General features: G+C 47.3%; 1 protein-coding gene across 1 annotated transcript in view; it reads left to right on the top strand.

Annotated features, from left to right (window-relative positions):
• The window catches only part of LOC126185038 (dihydropyrimidine dehydrogenase [NADP(+)]), a 330,209-nt gene that overhangs the window by 120,519 nt on the left and 194,237 nt on the right, over window positions 1–15,453 (top strand). The window contains exon 5 of the mRNA XM_049927785.1: window positions 6,092–6,273. Coding sequence (XP_049783742.1) covers window positions 6,092–6,273 — 182 coding nt within the window. The remainder of the gene's footprint in view (window positions 1–6,091; window positions 6,274–15,453) is intronic.

The following is a 15,453-nucleotide window of genomic DNA, read 5'->3' as shown; positions in this document are numbered from 1 at the left end:
GCAGAAACCTGAAGTGCGGCTTCAGCCGAACAAAACTTTAGAGTTTTTCTACGTATCTGTAGTGTGTCGTGACCATATGTCAATGAATGGAGCTACAGTGAATTAATGAAATCGCTTCAATCATTTGTAATAGCCCTGTATTACAATACAGTACTGTCCGTACATTAAATTGTTATATATTCACCAAAGCCTGGTGCATATTTCTTCTTCTTTTAGAAATACTTTCACCGTACATCTTCGGCACTATTCGGACGGCTTGATTAATATCGTGTTATTCTGTTATTTTAAAATATACGTGTATCGAGTTAATGGATGCAAGGATGTGAAATGATAGCAAAATTTTCACCGGTTTTCGCAATCGTCTTCGCTTAAGGCCATTACTGATCAACGCAGATAACATAAACAACAGTGGGAACAAATTATCAGACTTTGCCGTACTATGGCGGTGTACTTATGTCGTCGAAGATACTGCGCACACCTTCTACCTTAATACGACTATGCCAAGCAGCTGGGTACCACCTCTGGACTTGAGAACAGCCATTAGTGTTGCTGAAGTATACCTTCTTACAAATTATAATTCTGAAGTAATAGCATAAATGGTGCAATATGAGAAGTACAAATGAATAGAAAGACGACTGCTTGTGAGCAGAAACGACTCATACTAGCAATTGCTGCAGTTTAGATCGACTAATATCTCTATTCTGGATGGCTCACGACAGCCCACCCCTGCTGTTTGTCACTATTACTGTACAGCCGGCTGACACCGCTTACCTGAGTGTGTATCAGATGAAACTCATGTGACGCAATCTACTAAAAGTAAGAATTTCTGAAACAGTCTAATTCTTAATGTAGCCTCCCCTCTGCTGTTAAGTTCTTGGAATTTGTCCCGCAGAGGATAGTACTGTACATTGATAAACATTTCTTACTGTGGTGTGCCGAAACGGTTTGGGTGTATACAATGAAAGGTTCTATGATGAAAGTCAGTCTGGGATGCAAGCAGCCATACTGACTACGATATTCAAGTCGTTAATCTCATCTATATATTCTGCCCAAACAATTTAAACAATAATTAACTCACTTGCATACATCGACGCGCAAGTCGCGAAGTGACGTCAAATCGAAAGACTTGCAGCGAACGGTCTGCCCCACAGGAGGCCCTAGTCACACGATATTTACATGTTTACTTGCATACAAACTACATCGCAAATACTGCGTCGCAGTCAAACAGTTATGGCTTGTTTAGGATCTTGCAGTTTACTAAAATACTGTTAGAACACTTAGTCATGAAAAGTCTTGCATAATTGGCCACTATCAGCCTTCTGTATAAACGGCATGTCTAATCTTTTGTTTGTTGTTAAGTATGCAAAAGACTTACATTGCTAGCAATTTATCGCAAACTTGGCAAATACACTTCTGGAAATTGAAATAAGAACACCGTGAATTCATTGTCCCAGGAAGGCGAAACTTTATTGACACATTCCTGGGGTCAGATACATCACATGATCACACTGACAGAACCACAGGCACATAGACACAGGCAACAGAGCATGCACAATGTCGGCACTAGTACAGTGTATATCCACCTTTCGCAGCAATGCAGGCTGCTATTCTCCCATGGAGACGATCGTAGAGATGCTGGATGTAGTCCTGTGGAACGGCTTGCCATGCCATTTCCACCTGGCGCCTCAGTTGGACCAGCGTTCGTGCTGGACGTGCAGACCGCGTGAGACGACGCTTCATCCAGTCCCAAACATGCTCAATGGAGGACAGATCCGGAGATCTTGCTGGCCAGGGTAGTTGACTTACACCTTCTAGAGCACGTTGGGTGGCACGGGATACATTCGGACGTGCATTGTCCTGTTGGAACAGCAAGTTCCCTTGCCGGTCTAGGAATGGTAGAACGATGGGTTCGATGACGGTTTGGATGTACCGTGCACTATTCAGTGTCCCCTCTACGATCACCAGTGGTGTACGGCCAGTGTAGGAGATCGCTCCCCACACCATGATGCCGGGTGTTGGCCCTGTGTGCCTCGGTCGTATGCAGTCCTGATTGTGGCGCTCACCTGCACGGCGCCAAACACGCATACGACCATCATTGGCACCAAGGCAGAAGCGACTCTCATCGCTGAAGACCACACGTCTCCATTCGTCCCTCCATTCACGCCTGTCGCGACACCACTGGAGGCGGGCTGCACGATGTTGGGGCGTGAGCGGAAGACGGCCTAACGGTGTGCGGGACCGTAGCCCAGCTTCATGGAGACGGTTGCGAATGGTCCTCGCCGATACCCCAGGAGCAACAGTGTCCCTAATTTGCTGGGAAGTGGCGGTGCGGTCCCCTACGGCACTGCGTAGGATCCTACGGTCTTGGCGTGCATCCGTGCGTCGCTGCGGTCCGGTCCCAGGTCGACGGGCACGTGCACCTTCCGCCGACCACTGGCGACAACATCGATGTACTGTGGAGACCTCACGCCCCACGTGTTGAGCAATTCGGCGGTACGTCCACCCGGCCTCCCACATGCCCACTATACGCCCTCGCTCAATGTCCGTCAACTGCACATACGGTTCACGTCCACGCTTGTCGCGGCATGCTACCAGTGTTAAAGACTGCGATGGAGCTCCGTATGCCACGGCAAACTGGCTGACACTGACGGCGGCGGTGCACAAATGCTGCGCAGCTAGCGCCATTCGACGGCCAACACCGCGGTTCCTGGTGTGTCCGCTGTGCCGTGCGTGTGATCATTGCTTGTACAGCCCTCTCGCAGTGTCCGGAGCAAGTATGGTGGGTCTGACACACCGGTGTCAATGTGTTCTTTTTTCCATTTCCAGGAGTGTAGTATATTACATGCTTGGATATCTATATGATAAACATTTCAGCACAGAAACACGAAGTAAGTAGGAGTATCGTCATTTACATTCTTTATTTATACAGAAAAATTGCGCAGCATATTTCCCATTCGGCTATCTCTTTTAAATGTTGTTTGTTTGTGACAAAATCACAAAGATGGAGGAACTTCTACCAGCAGATGTTGGGATTCGACAGCAGCAGGATCATGCCCTATCGCGATTGCTGTTTAAGGTACCGTAATATCGCCGCTCACGTTGGTCGGGATCCCATTATTGCACCCATAGCTTCATGGGGGCTGTATTCAACATCATGCAGGAACTCAACCGTCTCACACGACTAGTGCCCGATAGGACAGACACTGTTCATTCGCCTGTGCAGGACCGTACAGTCACTTCAAGTATTTTAAGTCAATAAACGCGCTTGTTTGCAGCAAGACAGATATCCATATGGACAGTGTGACGACTTCTGGAACACTACTGACTGTGCACACGGCGACCACTGTTGTGGCTTCTCGTGGGGCGGGAGTAGAGAGTCTTCCCACTATACCGTGTATAAGTAAAATTTGGTTATTTTTTATCCATCCTGGTGTTGCGATTTTAATGATCATAGTGAATAAAGTAATTCAAATGATGATTGACTTATCTAGAGACTTTTTCATGTATCCAGATTGTGAATAATTTTGGTTCGGTATGAAAATTACACTATCTGATCAAAAGTATCCGAACACTTAGTAGCGCAGCCGGTCGCCTTGGCCGAACGATTCTAGGCGCTTCAGTCCGGAACCACGCCGCTGCTACGATCGCAAGTTCGAATCCTGCCTCGGGCATGGATGTGTGTGATGTCCTTAGGTTAGCTAACTTAAGGTTTAGGGGACTGATCCGACCTCAGTGCTTAGAGCCATTTGAAACTAGTAGCGTATATTGACATGGGGTGTGCCCAACCCTATGATCACCTGAACTCTGCTAGGGACATTTTTAACGAATGTCTAAAAGTCTGTGGGGGAACTGCAGCCCATTCTCCCTAGGCATCTGGTATCAGAGAAGTTAGTACTGTTAGACGCTAAGGTCTGGAGCGAAGTCGACTTTCTAACTCGCCCCAAAATGGTTCTACTTGGTTAAGGTCGGGATTCTGGGCAGGCCAGTCCATTTACTGTCCACGAACTATTGCCCTACAAAATGCTACTTTATAGCAGGGTGCATTGTCATACTGGTACAAACAATCATCATCTACGAACTGTTTCTCCACTGTACGAAATACATAATGCTGAAAATGTGTTCGTATCCTGTCGCATTTAGCGTTTCCATAAGCCAATAAGGGGACAACACACTGACCACTAAAAACACCCCCTACTGTAATACTACCTATTCTGTACTTCATTGTTGGCGCTAACATAATGGCATGTATCGTTCTCCAGGTATTCGTCAAACCCAAACCCTTCCACCGGACTTCCATATGGCATAGCGTGACTCAACAATCCAAATCAGTCGTTTCCGGTCATCCACTCTCCAGTGGCGTCAGTCTTTACACCACCATGAGAGTCGCATGGACTTCTGAAATCTCTGGCTTATGAGGAGTTGTTCGACCATTGTACCCTACTCTCTTTAACTCTGCACACACTCTCATTGTGCTAGCTGGACTGCTGGTAGTACTTTGGCACTCACGAGTGACTCCTTCAGCTTATTTCATGCGATTCTTTATAATAATCCTCCTCAATGCTCAGGGGTCCCTTTTCGTCAGTACATCAGGTCCGCCTTGTCGGGGTATAGCTGTGGTTTTTCCTCCCACTTCAAAGACACATAATCAAACATTGTCCTGGGTAGTTTTGGGTCAGTTGAAAAGTTCTTGACGGATCCGTTATTCAGGTGACATAGAATAAATAGTACACGATCAAAGTCACTGACCCCGCCTAATTGACCCATTCTGCCGTTACTGCTTCTCTGCTGACAACAGAACACTCCAAGTCTCCTAGAATAATGGCGGGTCCGCGTCTCGTGAAATCTAGTGGTCAACTCTGTACTGGCGTAAGCTATCGCCAGCACGTAGGTCGGCAAAGATGTAGCAGGAAGATCGATAGTAGGCTCTGGATCAAGCACGCCTATCACGAGAGAGGCCAGAGCCACACCGACAAGCAACATGCCACCAGCGCCCTCTCGACAGCACGTATTTAGTATTGGTTCAAATGGCTCTGAGCACTATGGGACTTAACATCTATGGTCATTAGTCCCCTAGAACTACTTAAACCTAACTAACCTAAGGACATCACACAACACCCAGTCATCACGAGGCAGAGAAAATCCCTGACCCCGCCGGGAATCGAACCCGGGAACCCGGGCGCGGGAGGCGAGAACGCTACCGCACGACCACGAGCTGGGGACAGGCACGTATTTAGGCCGCTGCCTCTGACCGGAGGGCCTCACTAACTCACACTCCAGTTGACTACTGTCAGCATCTTCGCAGTGCGGGCTCAGTTCACATTGCAGGTTACGACAGCACATAGCGACCAGATTAGTGCCTATAGCGGGACTAGCAGAGAGATTGGAGTTTGTAATAGCAAGATTACCGATACTGTCTGCAAGAGGACTATTATTGATGAGTATGTGCACTCTATTCAAGTTAAGTAACAACCTCGTGTTCATTTAAATAAAGAACCGTATTAATCCACGTGTGCATTTGTGTTGTACAAAGAGGATACTGGCCACTCATAAACACATCCTCTCCCTTGCGATGCAAGACACTAGACACTAGAGTGGCGATTAGGAAACTACAAATTCCCTATTACATAGGGGTGCCCAGATAATTTTGATCAGACAGTGCATATTAATTTATTAATTTGGTGGCCGAAAGTCGTACGCTCTGGCCTTGAGTTGACGGCGTCTGATCTAGGAATGGTCGGCCTTGCGCTGCTCGGATCCTCGTTCAGTAGAACTGTTTAAGTTTTCCCGCACACACCAGTCTCCAGTTCTAGAAGAAGGTATTTCAGCTGATAACAGTCCTGGCATGCGGTGGCTGCAAATCTAACTGACACACAATACAAACTAAGTGACATAACTAACCGAAAAGTTGAACAGTAAATTAGACGGTGTAACCAAACAATTCATAATGTACTCGTAGAATGGTCGCCAATTTCAGATCATTTTCTTTAATTTTTTTATTTCCACAATCTCTTTCACGATGGTTGTTGCTACTTTTCTTCTGTCCAATTCTGGGATGCTATTTGCTTTAATTCTTTCGCTGCGTGTGTTGCAGGTATTTCAGAAGATGAAACTGGCTCAGACGAAGGCCCCTGGGCAGAGTGTGAAATTCGCCGACGCAAAGATAGCGCTGGTCGGTGCCGGGCCTGCATCTCTGTCGTGCGCCACCTACCTGGCCAGGATGGGCTACAACAACATCACCATCTTCGAGAAGCAGAGCTACACTGGAGGCCTCAGGTAATTTGTACACCTTTGCCACAATCCACGTCACGTAGCTGACTCCACACATAAGCTACACTGAAGAGCCAAAGAAACTGGTACATCTGCCGCGAGTACGCAGAAGTGCCTGAACACGACGTGGCATGGACTCGACTAATGTCTGAAGTATTGCTGGAGAGAACTGACACCATGAAACTTACAACGCTGGCCATAATACACTCCTGGAAATTGAAATAAGAACACCGTGAATTCATTGTCCCAGGAAGGGGAAACTTTATTGACACATTCCTGGGGTCAGATACATCATATGATCACACTGACAGAACCACAGGCACATAGACACAGGCAACAGAGCATGCACAATGTCGGCACTAGTACACTGTGTTTCCACCTTTCACAGCAATGCAGGCTGCTATTCTCCCATGGAGACGATCGTAGAGATGCTGGATGTAGTCCTGTGGAACGGCTTGCCATGCCATTTCCACCTGGCGCCTCAGTTGGACCAGCGTTCGTGCTGGACGTGCAGACCGCGTGAGACGACGCTTCATCCAGTCCCAAGCATGCTCAATGGGGGACGGATCCGGAGATCTTGCTGGCCAGGGTAGTTGACTTACACCTTCTAGAGCACGTTGGGTGGCACGGGATACATGCGGACGTGCATTGTCCTGTTGGAACAGCAAGTTCCCTTGCCGGTCTAGGAATGGTAGAACGATGGGTTCGATGACGGTTTGGATGTACCGTGCACTATTCAGTGTCCCCTCGACGATCACCAGTGGTGTACGGCCAGTGTAGGAGATCGCTCCCCACACCATGATGCCGGGTGTTGGCCCTGTGTGCCTCGGTCGTATGCAGTCCTGATTGTGGCGCTCACCTGCACGGCGCCAAACACGCATACGACCATCATTGGCACCAAGGCAGAAGCGACTCTCATCGCTGAAGACGACACGTCTCCATTCGTCCCTCCATTCACGCCTGTCGCGACACCACTGGAGGCGGGCTGCACGATGTTGGGGCGTGAGCGGAAGACGGCCTAACGGTGTGCGGGACCGTAGCCCAGCTTCATGGAGACGGTTGCGAATGGTCCTCGCCGATACCCCAGGAGCAACAGTGTCCCTAATTTGCTGGGAAGTGGCGGTGCGGTCCCCTACGGCACTGCGTAGGATCCTACGGTCTTGGCGTGCATCCGTGCGTCGCTGCGGTCCGGTCCCAGGTCGACGGGCACGTGCACCTTCCGCCGACCACTGGCGACAACATCGATGTACTGTGGAGACCTCACGCCCCACGTGTTGAGCAATTCGGCGGTACGTCCACCCGGCCTCCCGCATGCCCACTATACGCCCTCGCTCAAAGTCCGTCAACTGCACATACGGTTCACGTCCACGCTGTCGCGGCATGCTGCCAGTGTTAAAGACTGCGATGGAGCTCCGTATGCCACGGCAAACTGGCTGACACTGACGGCGGCGGTGCACAAATGCTGCGCAGCTAGCGCCATTCGACGGCCAACACCGCGGTTCCTGGTGTGTCCGCTGTGCCGTGCGTGTGATCATTGCTTGTACAGCCCTCTCGCAGTGTCCGGAGCAAGTATGGTGGGTCTGACACACCGGTGTCAATGTGTTCTTTTTTCCATTTCCAGGAGTGTAGTACGAGAGGTTGGAGATCTCTTGTGAACAGCATGTCGCAACGCATCCCAGATATGCTCAATAATGTTCAGGTCTGTGGGGGGTTTGGTGGCCAGCGGAAGTATTTAAACTCATAAGAGTGTGCTGGAGCCACTCTGTAGCAATCCTGGACGTGGAGGGTTCACATTGTCCTGCTGGAATTGCCCAAGTCCGTCGGAATGCACAATGGACATAAATGGATGCAGGTGATCAGACAGGATGCTTACGTACGTATCACATGTCACAGTCGTATATAGACGTATCAGGGGTCCCATATCACTCCAACTGCACACTCTCCGCACCATTACAGAGCCTCCACCAGTTTGAACAGTCTTCTGCTGACATGCAGAGTCCATGGCTTCATGAGGTTGTCTCCTTACCCGTACACGTCCATCCCCTCCAGACAATTTGAAACGAGACTCGTCCGACCAGGTTAATGTTTCCAGTCATCAATAGTCCAATGTCGTTGTTGACGGGCCCAGGCGAGGAGTAAAGCTTTGTGTCATGCAGTCATCAAGGGTACACGAGTGGACCTTCGGCTCTGAAAGCCCATATCGATTATGTTTCGTTGAATGGTTCACACACTGATACTTTTTGATGGCCCTGCATTGAAATCTGCAGCAGTTTGCTGAAGGGTTGCACGTCTGTCGTGTTGAAAGATTCTCTTTAGTTGTCGTTGGTCCCTTTCTTGGCTCTGAGCACTATGGGACTTAAAATCTATGGTCATCAGTCCCCTAGAACTTAGAACTACTTAAGCCTAACTAACCTAAGGACATAACAGAACAAGATCCCGTTCTTGCAGGATCTTTTTCCGGTCGCAGCGATGTCGAATATTTCATGTTGTACCTGATTCCTGATATTCACGGTACACTCGCGAAATGGTCGTAAGGCAAAATCCCTTCGCATCTCGTGGTCGTGCGGTAGCGTTCTCGCTTCCCACGCCCGGGTTCCCGGGTTCGTTTCCCGGCGGGGTCAGGGATTTTCTGTGCCTCGTGATGGCTAGGTGTTGTGTGCTGTCCTTAGGTTAGTTAGGTTTAAGTAGTTCTAAGTTCTAGGGGACTTATGACCACAGCAGTTGAGTCCCGTAGTGCTCAGAGCCATTTGAACCATTTGAACCAAAATCCCTTCTTCATCGCTACCTCGGAGATGCTGTGTCCCATTTCTCGTGCGCCGACTATAACACCACGTCCAAACTCACTTAAATCTTGATAACCCGCATTTGCAGCAGCAGTAACCGAGCTAACAACTGCGCCAGACGCTTGTTATCTTATACAGGCGTTGCCGACCGCAGTGTCGTATTCTACCTGTTTGCATGCTTATACCAGTTTCTTTGGCGCTTCAGTGTATTTCACAATAGGTCAAACAGTTCCTGCATTTGTTGACTCTAGCATCAGCGGTAAGTCAGTGGTCAGTTTCTGTGCTCGTTATATTGGCACAATATGGTACGATGACATGAGCAAGGCGCAGTAGTCTATAGGCTGGTGACATCGAGATGATCAGCTACTGATGGAAAGATTGCCAGCTGATTCCAAACACAAATAAACGTAATTTAATGCGTGTAAATAGACAAAAAGATTTGAATTCATTTCATTATGTTAATAGCGATCAGTCACTGGAATAAGTTACTACTGTGAAGTGTCTAGTAGTTTCTGTACCTAGTGATTTCAGGTGGAACGACCATATATATCATTCGATGGTGAAGTCAGATCCAGGTTTATATTTATTGGGAGAAGCCTAAGATAGTGTAATTCATGCACGAAAGAGGTCGCTTGAAAATACTTGCCAGACAATACTTGAGTATTGTGCATCAGCCTGTGACTCTTAACAAGTTTTACTAGAATGATAGAATAGGTGACACTAGCAATCCTTCTTTCTGTGAATGGAATCGGAAAGGGGCACAAAGTAAGTAACCTCCATACACACCGTAGGTCCCTTGCAGAATACATATTTCGATTTAGATAGCGCTCTAGTATGCCTTCTTGGAACTCATCGTACAGTCAACATAAGCGTTTTTTTCTCTTTATTGATCTTCCCATTTCTCAATCAGACAGACGAGCTGTCAGTTGCCATTCTGCTCTTCAGTCTACATGAATTTTTAAACTTATTCGACTGTTTTGAAATAATAAAAACCGTTTAGAAATGAATGGTTAAAATATATAAAAATCATTTAAATGTGAAGATGTATGCTTTTCAGTGGCTGTGCTATTTGTTAGTGAGATATGAAAATCTGTGCCAGACCGGCGCTCGAGCGGTCGCCTTAACCACTATGGCTACCTGTGCACGGTCCATGGATTGATCCAAACCTCCATATACCACACTGGCCACATTCCCGAATGCTCGCACAGTATGTGATTTCCTCAACAGGGAGAGAAAATGTTATCTTTGTTTATAACCTGTCGAGGTATGTCTGTAGGGCATTGTATAATAAGATACAGACACATTAAACATAAACATTGCGAGCAGTAGTGGATGTGGGTAGTGTGACATATGGAGGCCTTGGAGTCGGTGATGAAATGCCTGCCGAAATTTAAGATGAATCAGCCACATCATTCTCACAGACCGTTCGTGCTTGCAGGTTAGGTTCAAATCTACATCTACATCCATACTCCGCAAGCCACCTGACGGTGTGTGGCGGAGGGTGCAAATGGCTCTGAGCACTATGGGACTTAACATCTATGGTCATCAGTCCCCTAGCACTTAGAACTACTTAAACCTAACTAACCTAAGGACATCACACACATCCATGCCCGAGGCAGGATTCGAACCTGTGACCGTAGCGGTCACGCGGTTCCAGACTGAAGCGCCTAGAACCGAACGGCCACACCGGCCGGCTGCAAGCTAGGAACAGGTTAATATATGTTAGTAAACCGCAAGAGCATCCATGGTAAAGTTCCAGAATTTTTATCACCTATTGAAGGTAGGAGTGCCAAGAAAGTATGAGGACCGAAAGGCGATTAAAATTCTAAATTAAAATCGGAAAATACACTCTAAGACAAAAAAGAAAAGAAAAAAACTTCTTTACCACGTAGGAATTACGAGAATGGGGAGGAAATCGGTAGATGTGATTTGCATGTGCAGACAAACAATTGATTGAAATTTCATAAAATTTGGATCATTTGTTCTGTAAGTAGGCTGTTTATGTTTTCTTATTGGCAACGTTCGTAGCGCTCTGTACGAAAATCACTGGCTGTGCTGTGTGCAGTCTGTGGCTAGTTTGCATTGTTGTGTGCCATTGTAGTGTTGGGCAGCGACAGCGCGTATGGTTGCGCAGTTAGAGGTGAGCCGCCAGCAGTGGTGGATGTGAGGAGAGAGATGGCGGAGTTTTGAAATTACATATATTATGACTTGTGATGATATTAAGGTAAATACATTGTTTGTTCTCCATTAAAATCTTTCATTTGCTAACTATCCCTATCAGTAGTTAGTGCCTTCCGTAGTTTGAATCTTTTATTCAGCTGGCAGTAGTGGCGCTCGCTGTATTGCAGTAGTTCGAGTAAGGAAGATTTTTGGTGAGGTAAGTGATTTGTGAAACGTATAGGTTAATGTTAGTCAGGGCCATTCTTTTGTAGGGATTTTTGAAAGTCAGATTGCGTTGCGCTAAAAATATTGTGTCAGTTTAAGCACAGTCGTGTATAAATTTTTCTAAGGGGACGTTTCAGTTCAAAATAAAGAACTTCACAAATTGAGCAAGTTAATAACTTGTTGGTTCACCTCTGGCACTTACGCAAGCAGTTCTTCAGCTTGGCCTCCCGAGGGACGTCGTGGCAAATTCTGTCCAATTGGCGCTTTCGATTGTCAACATCCCTAGATGGTCGGAGGCCCCAGTCCGTAATGCTTCAAACGTTCTCAACTGGGAACAGATCCAGCGACCTTGCTGGCCAAGCAGAGAAAATTCTCACCGTCCGTGGATGGACATTATGTTGCTTAAATGTAAACCCCGCATGGCTTGCCATGAAGGGCATAGAACATCGTCGACGTACGCTGTGCTGCAAGGATGTCGCGGATAGCAACCAAAGGTATTCTGCTACAAAATGAAGTGGCAGCCCAGACCATCACGCGTAGGTGTCGGGGCATAGGACAGGCGACAGGTTGGTAACCCACACTGTCCGGGGCGTCTCCACTCTTCGCTAGTCATCGGGCTCAGTTCGAAGCGGGACTCATGACTGAAAATGGTTCTACTCCATTCAGTGAGTTTCCGGGCCGAAGACATGTCTGGAGACGCTGCGGACAATGGTGGGATACCAACGCGGCTGTCGGCCGCCATACCGTCCGACTACAAGGAGTGATGGTCTCAGACGCCATTTCATTTCATAGCAGAACACCTTTGGTTATCATACGCGCAGCACAGCGATACGTCGACGATATTCTATGTCTCTTTTGGCTTCCCTTCATAGCAAGACATCCTGGGCTTACATTTCAGCAAGACAATGCCCGCCCGCATAAGGAGAGAGTTTGTAATGCATGTTGAAACGTCCCCTTAGAAAAATTATACAAGACTGTGCTTAAACAGACATACAATATTTTTAGCGCAACGCAATCTGACTTTCAAAAATCCCTACAAAAGAATGGCCCTGACTAACATTAACCTATACCTTTCACAAATCACTTACCTCACAAAAATCTTCGTTACTCAAGCTACAGCAATACAGCGAGCGCCACTACTGCCAGCTAAATAACAGATTCAAACTACGGAAGGCACTAACTACTAGTATTTACCTTAATATTCATCAAAAGTCATAATATATACAGCAGTTCATGACATCCATTTTTACAAATCTCAAAAAGCGCTACATGACGTTACCAATAAGATAACCTAAACAGCCTACTTACCAATGTCTAATTACTTCGTGGTGCGTCTTTTTGTGCGGTATACTTTTTACAGTAAATAATTCAGTAATATATAGTTCATTTATTACAGATTCCGAATGTGAATTAGTCTGGGTAAAAAGAAGCATCAAAAGTGCGTCAAACACAGTAACATGATGAAACTTCCTGGCAGATTAAAACTGTGTGCCGGACCGTCTAGACTGGAATGAGATTTTCACTCTGCAGCGAGACTCGAACTCGGGACCTTTGCCTTTCGCGGGCAAGTGCTCTACCATCTTAGCTACCCAAGCAAGACTCACGCGCCGCCCTCACAGCTTTACTTCTGCCAGTACCTCGTCTCCTACCCTCCAAACTTTACAGAAGTTCTCCTGCGAACCTTGCTGCAGAGTGAAACTCTCATTCTGGAAACATCCCCCAGGCTGTGGCTAAGCCATGTCTCCGCAATATCCTTTCTTTCAGGAGTGCTAGTTCTGCAAGGTTCGCAGGAGAGCTTCTGTAAAGTTTGGAAGGTAGGAGACGCGGTACTGGCAGAAGTAAAGCTGTGAGGACGGGGCGTGAGTCGTGCTTCGGTAGTTCAGATGGTAGAGCACTTGCCCGCGAAAGGCAAAGGTCCCGAGTTCGAGTCTCGGTCCGGCACACAGTTTTAATCTGCCAGGAACACACTCCGCTGCGGAGTGAAAATCTCATTCTGGAGACAGTAACAGGATGCTTCTATAGACCATCTGAATCTAGATCTGCAGTGACAGAGCGTTTCAGAGCAGTCTTCGAGAATATCAGGAATAAGTTTCCTGATCATGCTATTGTAATAGAGGGAGAGTTCAACTTGTCATCTGTAGAATGGGAGCGTCAGACGACTAAATTGGTACCAAATCAAAAATGTTCAAATGTGTGTGAATTCCTAGGGGACCAAACTGCTGAGGCCATCGGTTCCTAGACTTACACACTACTTAAACTAACTTACGCTAACAACAACACACACCCATGCCCAAGGGAGGACTTGAATCTCCGGCGGGAGTGGCCGCCCGCTCCGTGACGTGGCGCCTCAAACCGCGCGGCAAATTGGTACCACAGAAATGGATTCGTGTGAGACATTTCTGAATATCTTGTCTGAAAATCACTTTGAGCAGTTAGTTGAAAGAACCTACACCTGAGTGCAATGTCTTAGACTTCCTAATAACTAACAGATCCGAACTTTTCGAATTAGTTAACGATGAAAAGGGAATCAGCGATTATAAGGCTGTGACAACAGCAATAAGTACTGATTTTACATGGAATTCTTGAACAGGTGAGAAATTATCTTTGGTTGGCAACAGTGACAAGAGACAAATTGCAGAGTATCGTAGTACTAATCATCAAACATTTAACTCTGAGGATGAAGATGTAGAGCATTTGAGTAAAACTCGAAGGTATTGTACAATATGCCTTAGACAAGTATATGTCAAGCAAGGTTGTGAGGGATGGAAAAGATCCACTGTGGATGAATAGGCTTGTTAGAAAGCTTCTGCGAAGAGCAAAGAGAACTTCAGCTCCGATTTAAGTGAAGTCAAAGCCTGGCAGACAAACAGAAGCTAGATGAACTCAAAATGAGAGTGAGGAACGTGATGTGAGAAGCATTCTTTGAATTTCAGATCACAGTTTTGCCAAATGAACTGACCAAATCTTAAGAAGTTTCGGTCTTACATAAAGTCAGTAAGCGAATATAAACCGTCTACTACATCGCTAAGTGACCATCATAGCACCGAAATGGAAGACTACAGAGAGCAGATGGGATCTTCCGAAATTGTTCCTTTTAATGGTTCAAATGGCTCTAAACACTATGGGACTTAACATCTGAGGTCATCAGTCCCCTAGACTTAGAACTATTTAAACTTAACTAACCTAAGGACATCACACACATCCATGCTCGATGCAGGATTCGAACCTGCGACCGTAGCAGCAGCGCGGTTCCGTAATGAAGCGCCTAGAACCACTCGGTCACATGGCCGGCTTCCTTTCAATCATCGGATGGATGCCGAAAAGGCATAGAAAATGAGTTAGCAGTGTTGACCAATGGAAAGGCAACTGTACCGAATGAGATACTAGTGAGGTTCTGCAAAAGAACTTGCTACCATTCCATCAGCAGTTTATCGTGGGTCACTGGAGCAACGAAGAGTATTTAGCAATTGGAAAAAAGCACAGGTCATTCCCGTTTCAGGAAAACTGTCGGACAGATCTACACTCCTGGAAATGGAAAAAAGAACACATTCACACCGGTGTGTCAGACCCACCATACTTGCTCCGGACACTGCGAGAGGGCTGTACAAGCAATGATCACACGCACGGCACAGCGGACACACCAGGAACCGCGGTGTTGGCCGTCGAATGGCGCTAGCTGCGCAGCATTTGTGCACCGCCGCCGTCAGTGTCAGCCAGTTTGCCGTGGCATACGGAGCTCCATCGCAGTCTTTAACACTGGTAGCATGCCGCGACAAGCGTGGACGTGAACCGTATGTGCAGTTGACGGACATTGAGCGAGGGCGTATAGTGGGCATGTGGGAGGCCGGGTGGACGTACCGCCGAATTGCTCAACACGTGGGGCGTGAGGTCTCCACAGTACATCGATGTTGTCGCCAGTGGTCGGCGGAAGGTGCACGTGCCCGTCGACCTGGGACCGGACCGCAGCGACGCACGGATGCACGCCAAGACCGTAGGATCCTACGCAGTGCCGTAGGGG

This window comes from Schistocerca cancellata, chromosome 4 (assembly GCF_023864275.1).
Source record: "Schistocerca cancellata isolate TAMUIC-IGC-003103 chromosome 4, iqSchCanc2.1, whole genome shotgun sequence".
Classification (NCBI taxonomy): Eukaryota; Metazoa; Arthropoda; class Insecta; order Orthoptera; family Acrididae; genus Schistocerca; species Schistocerca cancellata.
Note: the sequence above shows the minus strand (reverse complement) of the source record. Positions and strands in the feature narration are given on the sequence as shown.